Here is a 14396-nt window from a genome sequence, read left to right as displayed (position 1 = left end):
AAAGGTCCTTGATGAAGGAAATTCTGGGAGGCCTGGCAGCGGGTCCCCTGATGTGAGTCGGCTCATTCTGGTGGGGATCTTTTTATCCTAGGGCAAAAATATGAATGAGGAGGATTTCGACCTTCCCAGTTAATGCTGTCAGGAGGAACGTTCGTTCTCTGCTTCTGCAAGGTGGAAGGGAGCCTTATTGGGGGAACACTTCCAGTAGTTCCTCTTCTTCTCCTTGGCTCCAGGTTCTGGGGTACCTTAAGTTCATTGTGGGATTGGGGGAATTGACAGGAGGCTGCTTTCTATTGCACCGGGGTTTCTTAGTGCGTAGGACTCACGTGTATTTTTGCTAAAATACAAACTCCTCCCTCTGGCCGGGTCATGCTCTGACCATGATCCCTGGCTCACTTCTCCGCAGTTCATCTTTCTGTACTATGAATGTGCCACACTTCACACGCTTCAGGGACTTTGCACGTGCTTGACCCTCCTCCAGCATGTTCTCCCTCCAGTTCATCCTGGCTTCTTCTGGTCACGGCGGGCTCAGGTCAAATGTCACCTCCTTGACAGCCCCCCTAGGCACCATCAGCACCCCGTATGGGAGCTCTGTTTGCTTTCTTTGCAGCTCCTGCTGGTGTTTGCAACACAGGAGCTCAAGGTCCCCTGCCCGCCTCCCTGGGACCCACCCCATCGCTCCATCTGCTTGGAATGTTGATCACCTACAGGATGATGAAGATCCAGCCACAGGCCCACCACGAACCCTTTCTGTGGCCTTGGCAAAGTGTAGCACAGGGGCTGGGGTTGCGGCTCAGCGGTGGAGCGCTCGCCTAGCACGTTCCAGGACCTGGGTTCGATCCTCAGCACCACATAAAAATAAATAAAATAAAAGTATTATGTCCAGCTGCAACGAAAAAATGATTTTTTTTAAAAAAAAAAAAGGTGTAGCAACCAGGGTTGCCATCTGCCATGAGCGCCTCAAACATGGCCAGCAATGTCTGAAGTTCCCTCCCGCCTCCAGAGCAGCTGGTATTGCTGGAGAACTGGCGCCTGGAGACAGTCCTCGGCTAGCGACAGACGGCCCGCCCTCCACCGATGACAGACGGCCCTGCCTCCACCAATGACGGACGGCCCTGCCTCCACCAATGAGGGTCGGCCTTCCCTCCCTTGGATGACAGACGGCCCTCCCTCCGCCAGTGACAGACGGCCCTCCCTCCACCAATGACGGACGGCCCTGCCTCCACCAATGACGGACGGCCCTGCCTCCACCAATGACGGACGGCCCTGCCTCCACCAATGACGGACGGCCCTGCCTCCACCAATGACGGACGGCCCTGCCTCCACCAATGAGGGTCCGCCTTCCCTCCTTTGGATGACAGACAGCCCTCCCTCCACCGATGACGGACAGTGCGCTGGGCATGCGCTAAGAGGCGCTCGTGGCCCAGGCTGGGCGTCCACTGGGTCACGCCCCGCGTCGCCTCTGTCCCTCCCCAACACCCCCGTAACTGGGTTTCCGGGATCACTTCTTAAGTCCGCTGACTGCTCTCGGGTCCCGCCCCGGGGAACCTAAACAAAGGCCACCGGGCACTTAGCCCCGAGCCCCGCTCCGCCCGGGGAGGGCCCGTGTGCTCAGAGCCAAAGTCCCCACCGCGGTGCCGCCGTCTGTTTATTCAATAAACAAAAAAACACAGAGATAAAGGACCTTTATTTATACAAAACTCCGCCCTGTCCTGTTCCACTGTCCCCAGCAGAGACCAGGTGGTAAGGCGACCTTGAAGGCATGCACACTGCCCAGCTCCGGGTGCTGGGCGGCCCGCTGGCGTCTGGGGGGGCCGTGGAGACCAGCTGCAGGGCGGCCCAGCTGCAGGGCGCCCCGCTTGAGTACTCTGGGACCCCCTTGCCCCAGGCTTGCAGCTGGCGGCGACTGTCACTACTGGTGATGGCTGTTTCTGGCCTTGTCTGGTGCAGCTGAGCTGCTGCACTTCGGTTTATGGACTCAGAGCAGCTGTGTTGACGGGCCCCCAACCCGCGCCCTGCAGCTCGTTCCCCACCGGTTGCCAAGGCCTCCCAAGCCTTCCCTCCTTGGTTTGCCTGATTCTGGGCTCGGCTTCCAATTCAGTGAGCTGGGGCAGCACAGGGTGGCGGACACAGTGCCCTGGGCAGGCCAGGGCCAGCCAGGCTGCCGAGAAGCCCGGACAGGCAGCCAGCTCCTGGGAACTCTCAGGCCCCGTAAGTGCTGCCTGGGGACAGCTGCCCCAGGCCTTCCACTCAGTGCACGGGCTGAGTCCAGAGGGTGCCAGGGGAAGAGTCCAGACGTCTCTGCAGCCTCAGTTAGGCCAGGTTCACGGCTTCCTTCCTTCACAGATCTCGGAAGCTCTGGTAATCTGCCCGCTGGGCTGCATTTCCCAGGCCAGCGCGGGCCGAGATCCCACCCACAGACTCTGCATCAGGAGGGCGGAGACCCAGGAAAGCCTCAGGAGGAGGGCCCCATGGAGACCAGGGCCACTCTGGGGGTCTCACTTGAGCCTGGAGCACTGCAGGGGGCTGGGCATGGGGCCTGGAAGGACAGTGAGGACTTGCTTTCCTCTAAGGCACCCAAGGGTCCCTGGGGTGCTGGAGCGAGGTGGGCCTCCAGCGGGAGCCCACCTGGCCGGGGGTCCAAGGCCCCCATGGGGCTCCCTGGGGGTGACGACCTGTCTCCACAATGACAACCACAGCAGGCGCTGGCCACCACGTGGGCCTGGCCACCGCCCTCCTGGCCTTGGTGCTGCTTCAGGTGGCCACACAGGTGGCAGGTGAGGGCCGAGTAGACAATGCCACTGCCCAGGTCATCCCGGAGGGGGTCTGGGGCCTGCTCTGGGGGCAGCAGGGGCTTCTGCCCGTCCTCTCCCTTGACCGCCGGCTCTAGGCCAAGCTGCCCGAAGAGGGGGCTTGGGAGGAGTGAGTTTTGGGGGCCGTGTGGTGGCTCCATGTCCAGTCCAAAGGTGAACAGGGGCACGGTCAGCAGAGCCGGGGCCCCGGGGAAGCCAGGAACCAGGTTCTGGAAGGGCTTGTAGCCCCCGTCCCCGCTGCCAGCCCCAAGTCCTGCTGTCCCCGTGCAGGGGACACTGGGAGTGAGCAGGCTGGAGAAGGCCCTGTACCCGGCTTCTCCAGAGGGGCCGGAGCCCGCCGGCCCGCTGTCCTGGGCGCTGCCCTGCCCCACCGCCTGCGTGAACTCCCGGTAGCCGCTGCTGGGGGCCGAGGCGGGCGCCGCGGCCGCCCCGTGCTGCAGGACGCTCTGGCGAAGGATCTGCTCCCAGGTCTCCAGCTCGGGCTGGAGCTCGGTGGGGGGCGCTGGGGGCCGGGGGACACGGGGCCCCTGGGAGGCAGGGCACCCAGCCAGCTGTGCGTCTGGGTCCGGCGCCTGGCTCTGCAGGCTGCGGTAGGCAGGGTTGTCTGCGATGACCAGGGTCCCCTCGGAGCAGCCCGGGCTGGCCGGGCCCTGGCTGGTACTGGCCGGAGGAGCCGGCTCTGGGTGGAAAGGTGGCCCCTGGTCCTCAGAAGCGGCCCCCTCAGGCCCCACACTGGGGAGAGCACTGTCCCCTCCTGGAGGTGGGAGGCAGCACAAGTCCCGCTGGTGACAGTCCCCATCCTGTGCTCCCAGAAGGTCCAGAAACAGGCTCTCTGTCAGCCTGACCATGATGCCCTCGCGGCCCCCCTGGAAGCCCCTGCTGTGCTCGGGGGACGGGCAGGCACTGGCCTTCTCCTCCTCCTCCGCCTCCTCGCCACGCTCCACCGGGGCCTCCCGCAGCTCCACGCACGGGGCCACGCTGATGTTCTCCGGCCGGAGGACCACGGGGCGCCACGGGGGTTTCTCAGGGCCAGGGAGAGGCCCACCCGGTGCAGCCTTGGGCTCCTCGTCCCTCTTCACGTCATGCTCCAGCAGACAGGGCAGCAGCTTGGCCAGGCACGTCTTCCAGTGTCTGCAAGGGAGCAGCTGGGTCAGGGTCAGTGGCCCTTGGCCAACTCCTATTCATCCTTCAAAGCCCAGCGGAAATCACCCCTGACTGACCCCGCGGGCCGCACGCACACCTCCAGGCTTAGCAGTCGGGCTCCACGGCTGGACTGGGAACCCTGGAGGGCAGGGCCCGTCTAACTGCGGGATCCCCGGGGCCCAGCTCAGAGCCCAGCACCTGGTCACACTGGGTCTATGGACTCAGGGAAAGTTCCTAAAGGGGACAGGGACGTTGAGAAGGCAGACCACAGCCTGAGCCACCACAGTGAGATCGCATGTGGGGTCCGCGGGCTGCAGCAGGGTCCAGGAGCTCCCTGGATACTGGGTGGGTCCTGGAGGCCCTGCGGGGACAGCTCGCAAGGACAGGGAGGTTTGTCCTATCTGAAGGCTCTGGAGAGTGGCGATTTGAAAAGAAGCGAACAATCAGTGATCGCAGCCTCCCTAGCTGCTGACCGCCTCCTGGCTCAGGCCAGACTGGGCTCTCCCAGGGGCGTCCAGCATGTGCCCGTCCTGCCTCTGAGACTTGGGGGTCCTAGCTGGCAAGCAGCCCACCCCCCCAAACACCCCTGCTCGGCCCCCTGTCCACACCAGGAAGAGAAAGCCAAGGTGAGGGGGGCATGGGACTCTGTCCTCAAGGTGGGGTCTCCGTCCCGAATCTGGCCCTGCCAATCCGCACAGGCTATGACCCAAGGTCAGGTACATACGGGCACTTGGCTGGTTCCTGGGCCGGGGGCCGCCTCTCCCACAGCGACACCTGGAACAGAGACAGACCATGAACAGCGCTCCCCGCCTGCCCGTGACGGCTGTGCCCAGGGGTCTGCGGTGCAGAGGTCTGGACCTTGGACCAGGCGGGGGCCAGCACTGGTGGTCAGAGTCACCTGCGCTCTCAGCCTCGGTCTCCTGGGAGCCACTGAGGCTGTCCTAATCATCACGGTGACTCTGGCTGGTGACAGAAGTGGCCGCGGAGCTCTGCCACTGCCCCAGCCGTGGGTCCAGCCTGCCTTGGGATGAGCTTCAGCGACTGGAGGCAGAGGACGACGCTAGGCCAGCTCTGGGCAGAGGCCCCAGGACGCCTTGTGAGTTCCCACCCTTGAGAGCTGGGCCACTGTGCTGGAGGGTGAGTGGCACATGGCATAGTTACTCCCCCACTCCGCAAGGGATGGTCACCAGCCACTGGACCCCTGAATGAGTTCCAGCCCAGCCCCAACCGCCAACCTGCAGAGGCAGGAGTATGTAAACGGTGGCCATTGCGACCTCTGGGTCTGGGGGTCATTTGTTATGCAGCAACAGCTGACGGATACACCAACGGCATTTGTATCGGGCACCTGGCGTGGGCTTCTCAGTGGATCCCTCACCAGCTGAACAGGTGAACACGTCACAGCCCTCGGGGGAACCTGAGGCTCAAGTTCAGCAACCTGCTCCTCCTCACTGCAGCTGAGTGGCAGGGCTGGGACCCAAGCCAGCGCCAGTGGACTCAAGCCCACTAGGGTCTCTGAAGAATCTAGAGAGGCCCTCGTCCCCCTCCATCCTAGGGAACCTGATACCACTCGGCCAAATCCATGATCGGGGAGCTGCCCCTGCCCTGCCCTGCGGGGCTCAAACTCTCCACTGCTTCCTGGGGCCCGAGTGAGGAAAGGGCAGGGCTTCGGGCCAACGAGAACTGAGACGTGCTGATGCTTTGGGCAGCTTCCCGGTCTTAAGAGGAAGGCACAGAAAGTCTGCCAGCTTCCGTTCCCCACCTCTTAGAGGGGTGCTTGACCACTGAGCCACACCCCCAGTCCTTTTTATTTTTTATTTCAAGACAGGGTCTCACTTAGTTGCTTAGGACCTCACTAAGTTGCTGAGGCTGGCCTCAGATTTGCGATCCTCCTGCCTCAGCCTCCGGAGCTGCTGGGTTACAGGTGTGCGCCACTGTGCCCAGCTCTGCCCTCTCCTGTTTTGTACTGGCCCTGGCCCGGGCAGTGATATATATAGAAATGACCCAGGCTAAGAGACCAACCCCAGAGGGGCCACCCCAGACTGGAACCGTAGCCCCGGGAGCTAAGGGGAGGGGACAGGAAGTCTCTGGATGGCACTAAGCCCTCCATCACCCTCCCCTGCAGCGGCTGCTGACCCGTCCCCCTGCCTTCCCCAAAGCCAGGGCATGTCCTTGGCCTCGCAGGTGAGCGGAGCCACGTTCCCAGCCACCCAGGTCTGAAGCCCCCCACGCTCGGCTACCTGGGAGTCCTGGATGACAATGGCCATGAGGGGGCTGCGGGCCGGGTTGGGGATCTGGTCCCACCACTCTTTCTTGATCCTGAGAGACAAGAGGAAAAGCTGTTGGCCTCCGACCACGGGCCGGTTAACGCTCCGCTCACGACAACCACCCCGTCCTCTGATCCTTAGGACGCCGTGGGGACCGGGCCGAGGGGTTCCCGGGTGTTGCTCCGCGGGATCCTCACGGTGACCCCGTGAGACGGGTCCTGCTGCTCACCCCTTCCCCAGACAAGGAGACGAGGCCCCAGAGAACCAGGATAGACTCAAGCTGCAGAGAGCGGGCTCTGAGCTTCCTGTGAGGGCAAGCTGTAGGGGGGTGTGAAGTGGCCCCAGGAGACCGCGTCTCCCCCTCTTCCTGCCTCTGTCTGGAGTCCCAGTGCACTGTCACGGGGAAGGACGGTCCACGTCTGGAGCCAGCGTGTGTTTATTGAGCATCTACTACATACCCCTCACCTAGCCGGGCGCCCAGGGACGTCTGGGAGGAGCCCTGGTGACATCTGGGCAACTGGCTTTCCAGGTGGGGGCATGGAGGGTGCAAAGGCTCAGGTGGAAAACATGCCCCGTGCCTCCAAAGCACTGCCCAGAGCCTGGAGGGGGACGGTGAGTGGGGACTGGGAGGGACATGGGCATTGGGGACACTGAGGCTCACAGAGCAGAGGCCAGCCCTGGGCCTCTTGGAGGCATCAGTGATAAGACATGGAGGGGACTTGATGTCCCGTACACCTATATGCCCACCCAAGGGTGGACTCCTCTCCGCCACCTGGACCTTATGGGGGGGACGGCTTGCTAGTTCCATTTCAGAGCGGGGAGGACCGAGGCTCAGAGGCTCAGAGGCTCCGTGACCCACAAAGAGAACTCACTGCAAACAAGCTTCCCCACTTTCCTCCCAGCCCCCTCCGGGGCGAGGGTGGGCTTCCCAGGTGGGTGCTTACGCCCTCAGACTCACTGTCACCCGCCACCAGGTGCCACTCTGGGATACCGACATGAGTCCCTGACTCCTCCAGGACCACTGTCTCCGCTCTCCTGGCTCCTGCCACGTGCCCCAGTAGCTGGACCAGAGCCCAGGCACCCAGCGGAATAAGGGGGCAGGGGACGGCTCCATCTCCCTGGTGCCACCAAGTCCCCTGCTGCCCGAGACGCCTCCTTCTCCCCAGTCAGATGCAGCTCAAGTGCCCCACCCCAGGAGCACACGGAACATCTCTCTGTCCCCCTCCGTCTATTTCCTTCAGGGTCCCTGTACTGTGGACGCTCATAGATTGGCCTGCAGCGGGGATGACCCAGGTTTTAGGAACACAGGGTCCTCGTTGGCCCTGTTCCCAGGTCTCGTCTCGGGGGCTGGGGCATAGTAGCTGCTCAATAAACAGAGATGGTTTCATGAAAGGGCCAGGTGAACAGAAGGGCCATCCCCACCCCCTGGCTGGCCGGCGGCACCGTGGCTAAAGCGTGGCACTCACTTGGTGACGCTGTAATAGCAGGACAGGCAGATGGCCATGATGACCAGGCAGGAGATGCCCACGCCCATCGGCAGGCGCTGCACCAGAGGTGGCTGGTAATCTGCAAGAGGGGAGCACAGCCGTGAGCCCGTGTCGCTCCGGGGCCAGCCTGGCCCTGCTTCCCAGGGTGGGGGACAGAGACCTGGGGACCCTCCTCCCAGACCCTCTATGATCTGGCTGCCCAAAGCCCCTCCTGTCTCACTGCCAGCTACTGTCCCCTTGAGCCCACGGTCACATTTGCTCCTCTTTGCTCCTCTGAAGCTCAGTGCCACCTGGTGACCTTGAACTTGCTCCTCTCTGGAAGTAGAGCTGAGTGCACCAACTGGAGCAGGGATGCCTGAGCTCAAAGCTCAAATTCATGTCATCTTCACCTTCTCCCCACTCCCTCTCTACCACCGTCCCCTCCCCTGACAGTGTATCAGTCAGGATCGGTAGGTCCAGCTGCAGTAACAAATAAGCCCACGGTTTCCATAGCCGAGCACCACAGACACATACTTGCTCCCATTACAGTCCAGTGCAAAAAATTGCTGTTTTATGTCTTCCTGTCGTCTGACTCTGACTTATTTCTTTGTTTACTTTTCGTCTCCACCTCCAAAAACACTCCTCAAGAGCAGGAATTTCCCCTCTGCTTTGTTGTTACCATGTTACCCCCAGCATCTAGCCTGGGGCTGGCCACACAGCAGGAGCTCAGTAAATATTTGTTGAAATAATTAAAGAGTGTCCAGCACTTTGTATATTTGCTCTATATTGCCCTTTCCCTCCCCAGATCAATAGGAGAATCCAAACAACCCAACTTTCCCAAGCCCCAGCTGTGTGGCTGACCCTGGGTTGGTCACTGGAGACAGATGCGAAGCCAATGCTGCCTACAGAGCTCAGAAAACAGCAACCTTTGCACTGGACTCTAATGGGAGCAAGTATGTGTCTGTGGTGTTCGGCTATGGAAACCGTGGGCTTATTTGTTACTGCAGCTGGACCTACCGATCCTGACTGATACGCTGTCCGTGGGCGATTCGGTGGCATGCAGTTAGACGCACCCCAGGATATGAAGAGCCAGGGGGGAGTTTCTGGCCACAGAGTAAAAGTGGGGTGTGGAGATTCCAGGTGCTCCAGACCCCCATACTCACAGTTGTGCCACTGAGCGCTGGGGCTCCAATCGCTCCAGGTGCCGTTGTAGCTCTTGGTCCAGGCTCTCACCCGCACCTGGTAGGAGACCCCGGACTTCAGGGTGCTGGCTGCGAGGCGGAGAGTGGGTTCCATGTAGGTCACATTGTAGATGATGAACTGGTGGAGGAAAGGGAGATGTCAGCGCGCCACCAAGGCGGGGAGGGGCGCCGTCCCTCCCCGCTGACCTCAGCCCGTCTGCTAGGCGGAAGAGCCCCTGGCCTGGGCAGGGGTAATGGGTTGATAATGAAAACGTGCCCACTCCCCAGCGGCTGGGATTCAGTGGGTTCACGGGGATGAGCATCTGCATGGGGCAGGAGCCCAGGAAGCCACAGTGTCTGACACCCGGGGAGGGGCCGTGCACCCCCTAACCATGGGCCAGGCCTTGACCAAACTAGCCCTGCTGGGAAGTGACCACCTAGACCTCTGCGGAGTGAGCCAGGCACCTCTTCTTTTCTAACAAAGAGAGGGGGCCCAGGGACCATGACAGCCAGGCTCAGATGCCCCCGGGGACCAGGAAGTCATTGTCTTGCACAGCACCTGTGACATGAATCCCGAGAAGGGGACAGGATGTGGCTGCCCGTATGTGACAGTAACATCCAGCTAACTAGGAACTCTCTCCGGCTCGATGGCTTTGGAAAGGCCACAAGGGCAGGGGCTCAGGGCTCCTCCAAACAACACCAAGCCTCTCTGGCCCACAGCCGGCAAGGAGCTGGACGCCACCCATGTCACAGGAGCTTGGGAGCTGTCCTTCCCCAGTCGAGCCTCGGCTGAAACCACAGCCAATGCCCGAAAGCAGAGAACCCAGCTCCTGCCCCACAAAAACGGACCTCCTAAACCATTAGCCCATTAGCCATCATCCCAGATGTGGGGCACGTAGGAAAACCTAAACCCAGGGCTGGGGGTGTAGCTCCGAGGCAGAGCACTTGCCTAGCACACCTGAGGCCCCGGGTTCAATCCCCCGCACCACCCAGAAAACCAAAACCCCAAACAAACTTGAAACAAATATCACCTTTTTAGAGTTCTGACCTTCTGAGAAGCACTTTGCCCCAATAACAGGTGAACAATTGAAGCATTTGAAAAAACAGACATAGGTATTCCACAGGCATGCAAAATTACAGAAGGAGGATCTAAAGTTCTAGATCTTTTTATTTATTTGCTTTTGCTACTGGGCATTGAACCCAGGGGTGCTCTACCACGGAGCCACATCTCCAGCCCTTTCTGTTTTTGATTTGGGGACAGGGTCTTGCTGTATTACTGAGACTGGCCTTGAACTTGCAATCCTCCTGCCTCAGCCTCCGAGTCGCTGGGACTGCAGGCGTGAGCCACCACGCCCGGTGATCGCCAGCCTAGTCTAAGGCACCTGTGTCAATTTCATTAAAACATTTGCAGAATTGAAAACGTGGGAGCTCGTGCCTGAGCCCCGCTACGTTGATAGGGACGCGGTACCGCAGCATATGGAACCCAAGAAACCCAAGAGTGAACGTGCAGCCTCCACCTGGGCAGCCGTAAATCCTTTCCAGAAAGATTCTCCACCTGTTGGCCCCATCCTGCAGTCAGTCCCCTCCCCTTCCCGGCCAGACGACAGCGGCCCAGAGGCTGGGGTGGGCGAGACCCATATTTCCGTGCCAGGTGAATTTTCACTTGATGTAAATATTACTTTTAGTCCTGTCCCCCTAAAAAGCTTCAAACGTGGGGAGCAAAATTAAAGTGTGTTCACGATCCATTCTGAAGGAAGGGGGCTGTCCGGACCCTCTGCTCGGAACTCGCTTCCCTGCGGGACCCAGACCCACGCGCCCTCTCCCCACTCAGGTCCCATTCCTGGAGGCTCGGCCTCTGTTTGTGAGTTTGGGGAGACCCTGGGACGCAGGGTGAGCCACGGTGGGATTTCACAACAAGCCGGGCTCAGGGCTGCTGGAGAGGCTGGGGCGCAGAGCTGGGGGGCAGGGCTGGGGGGCAGGGCTGGGGCGCAGAGCTGGGGGGCAGGGCTGGGGGGCAGGGCTGGGCGGGGGAGAGGAGGGGGCGGGGGAGGATGCTCTCCCCTTTCTCCCTCTTTCTGGAGTGAGCAAGAAGCCACCGCCAGGTTATGTCACCAAAGGAGTCCCACAGCCTGGAGAGGAGCAGGGCACTGAGAAGTGTTTTACCAAGAAACCAAACAGATGCCAGGGCTTCCAAAGAAGAGCTTGTGGTTGGTTTGTTTTTGAATAAAAAGGTCAGAAACATCCGGGGCAGGACAAAGACCATGGGCTCTGGGGGTCACGTCCTTGCTCTGCCGTGTCCGGGGGGTGGGGGGGCAGGCAAGGGGGGAAGGCCGCACCTGCCCACCGATGGGCGTTCACGGCATAACATGTGCCACCTGCCGCTCGGGGACACAGAGTACGTTTTCATAGGTGCAAACAGACGGGTGGCCTAATCTGCTTGCTCCCTGCAAAGCCCTGACCCCAGACCCTGCAGCCCCGGGGCTCAACCCACAGACGTCATGAGTTTTCCTGGCTCCGAATCTCTCCTGCAGTCCCCTCCACCTGGCTAAGCTTCTTTCCCTCTCTCTAGGACACTCCTGCGCGTCCCTAAGTGCCCAGGCCCCATTCCCTCCCCGGACACAGCCTGGGCTGGATCCTCCGGGATGATGGACTAACTCCATCCTGCAAAGTCCACGGCAAAGTTCTAGCATCTCGGACTTCATCCCACCTGGCCGCAGCCGCGGGCGGCAGACACAGCTGGACCCCTGCCCAGAATCTGTGCCATTGGGTTTAGACACTCAGCGATCGATCCAGGAAGGTAAACTGTCCCCAGCTCCAGGGTTGACCCCAAGCCATGGCCCATGGCTGGTTAGAGGGGAGCACGTGACCAGCTCTAGCTAGCAACTCAAGTCTTTAGGTGCGGCTGTGTCCTTGGGAAGAGGATGGGGGATGGAGCGGCTCTGTAGAGTCTGCCCCGCCAACAGCAGAAGCTGGATTTCATCTTTCTGTCTCTGCCGTGGCCAATCAGAGCACTCCGCCTGCACCTCCCTCCTCTCACGCACAGTGATTGGTTCAGAGCCTGACACAAGATGCAAGCCAGACCAGTGAACATCATCCCTGAGATCTTCCCGGGACTCCTGGAGGGGGACAATCCAGAAGCACTTTTCCCACCATGGCTTCTGGCTAGAGGCCTTGGGGCACTCCACAGTGGAAGAGCCTGCCTAAAGGCGAGGTCAACACAGAATAAAGAAGGGTCCTGGATCCAGCTGTGCCTGAAGGTGGCCCTAGAAATAAGTCAACAGGTAGCATTTCTTTGTCCTCCAGAGGTCAAACTTCCCTCCCTGCCCGGCAGCCCACCTAGCCCATTCCCTGGACTCTCAGTAAACCTTGCACAGGTCTAGACATGGGAGGACACTTTACTGACCAAACCCAACCTGTCCCTTCTGAGCATCGGCACATCCCCTGCTCTCCAAGCCTCTGCTGTGTGGCCCAGCTGCCCCCTCCTGCTCCTCCCCCACATCCTGGCCCAGTGCCAAGTGCCCAGACCCAAGACACAGAATCAGTCCCCAGCTACCGCCCTGACTTGGCCAGAGGGAGGAGCCAGTGACGGGAGCTGACCTGGGGTCCGTACCTGTGTTATTTTATCTCACAGTGCTGGGGATCCAATCCAAGGTCCTGCACTAGCCACACAAGTGCTCTGCCACTGAACTTCATCCCCAGCCCTCAAAATGTTTTCCGTTTTGTTTTGGTTTTGCGGAGCTGGGGATGGAACCCACCACCTTGGGCATTCAAGGCAAGCACCCTACCAACCTAGCTATAGCCCAGCTCGATGCGTGGGTTTTAACAGGAACCGCTCTCCACCGCTGGGCTGGCGGCCAGGATCACTCACCTGAGGGCCCAGCAAGGACACTGATCTGGCTGTCTGGACTTCTGGGGACAGAGTCTAAGCCTGCAGCCTCCTCCTCTTGTTAAAAGGGAAGCTGATGACCAAAGCCACCCCAGGGAGACTTGTTCCTCTGCATGACATGAGCCCAGGTCATGAGTGACAGTCTCGCTCAGGGACTCGGGCTATTGAAGAGTGTGGCGATGACCACCTGCCATCTCCTGCCTCCCTCTGCTACTGGGAGACACAGATGTGGCCCTTCTGAGACAGCTGAGGGGCAGAGAGCCACAATAAGGCCCCTTTTCTGCCCCTTGCGGGTGAGGGACCAGGGAGAACAGGGCAGAGCTGGGTCTCTAGGTCCTGGGATTGGGGTCCAGTTCCAGGCCCCGTCCCCAGCTCCCAGCTCCAGAGCCCGGGTCTCTGTCAGCCCTCGGGGTGCCCAGGAGGTCGCGAGAAGCCCATCGCGAGCTCACTCACCTCCGCAGGGTCGTTTTCATTCGAAATGTTGACCAGGTAGGTGAGCTCCCTGTACAGCGTGCTCCCTGGAGGGTACGGATTGCTCCACGTCAGCAGCTTCGTGTCGTGGTCGCTGGTGTGAACCGTGAGGTTCTCGGGCGCCCGGGGTTTCACTGCGGGAGAAGCGGGACCTGCGTGAGGGGCGTGTCCGGGGATGCGAGGCCCCGCCCCCGCCCGGCCGCCGGCCAATGGGAGCTTTCGGCGGCTGCTTCTCTGCTCGCTGGACGGCAGGTGCCCCACAGACCGAAAGCCAGACAGAGAAGGGTCATCGGAAGAGCAGCGACCACGCTGCTAAAACGCCACGTGGCACTTTAGTAGTTATTAACTACCTTTCTACCGACGGGGCAGACCCAGATGGCTCTGCCACTTTGACCCTGCACAGCGTGGCCACATCTGTACTATTATTTACTGAGTAGGTGGCTTCATCCTGAGTTGCCTGTTACAAAACGGCCTCCTCTTGGGTGATCCCATCCATGAGATCGCAGGTATAGATAGGCCTGGAGACCAACAATCCCATCTGCACCTGCTCATCATGATTCTGGCCACCACGAGGGGGAACCCGGGCCTGGTGCATGCGAGGTAAGTGCTCTACCTCGGAGCCTCAGCCTCAGTTTCTTTCTTTTTTTAAAAATTCACATTTATTTTGCATTTTTTCTTTTCATATTTTTGTGGGTGCATTATCGCAGTACATAATGGTGAGGTTCCTTGCCATATATTCCTACGTGAATGCAATCTGACAATCTACCCCGTCCCACACCGTTCCCCCGCACCTCCCCATCCCCTCCCTTCTCCCCATGTCTCTCCTGCCCTCTGCTGATCTCCCTCCCATGGCCACCAGAGCCCCCATCTTTCTTTTTCATTTTCCACTCTTGAGAACACAGTCGACCCTTGGGGTTTGGCTTATTTCCCTCAAAGTTCTCAAATTCCACCTATTTTCCCACAGATTCCGTGATTTCATTTTTATTAAGGGCTGATAAAAACCCCACTGTGGATACAGACCACGTTGTCTCTATCCCTTCACCCGGGGACAGGTGAGGGACACCTGGGCTGTTCCACTGTGGGGAACGGTGCTGCTGTCAACATGGGCCGTGTGCCTCACTGAGGTTCGATGGCTTTCATTCTTTAGGGTGAACACCAAGGAGTGGTGTAGC

General features: G+C 60.2%; 1 protein-coding gene across 4 annotated transcripts in view; it reads right to left on the bottom strand.

The window, feature by feature from the left end:
• Positions 1–1668: 1668 nt before the first annotated feature.
• Il4r (interleukin 4 receptor) overlaps positions 1669–14396 on the bottom strand; it is a 33112-nt gene continuing 20384 nt past the window's right edge. For all 4 annotated transcript variants that reach the window (XM_026392096.2, XM_026392097.2, XM_026392098.2 and 1 more), the window contains exons 5-10: positions 13207–13358; positions 8850–9006; positions 7687–7786; positions 6194–6272; positions 4681–4730; positions 1669–3944 (exon numbers count right to left, since the gene is read on the bottom strand). In XM_026392096.2, coding sequence (XP_026247881.2) covers positions 2456–3944; positions 4681–4730; positions 6194–6272; positions 7687–7786; positions 8850–9006; positions 13207–13358 — 2027 coding nt within the window. In that variant the 3' untranslated portion in view covers positions 1669–2455. The remainder of the gene's footprint in view (positions 3945–4680; positions 4731–6193; positions 6273–7686; positions 7787–8849; positions 9007–13206; positions 13359–14396) is intronic.

This window comes from Urocitellus parryii, chromosome 9 (genome assembly GCF_045843805.1).
Source record: "Urocitellus parryii isolate mUroPar1 chromosome 9, mUroPar1.hap1, whole genome shotgun sequence".
In the NCBI taxonomy this organism is placed as follows: Eukaryota; Metazoa; Chordata; class Mammalia; order Rodentia; family Sciuridae; genus Urocitellus; species Urocitellus parryii.
This window is presented reverse-complemented; position numbering and strand designations above follow the sequence as displayed.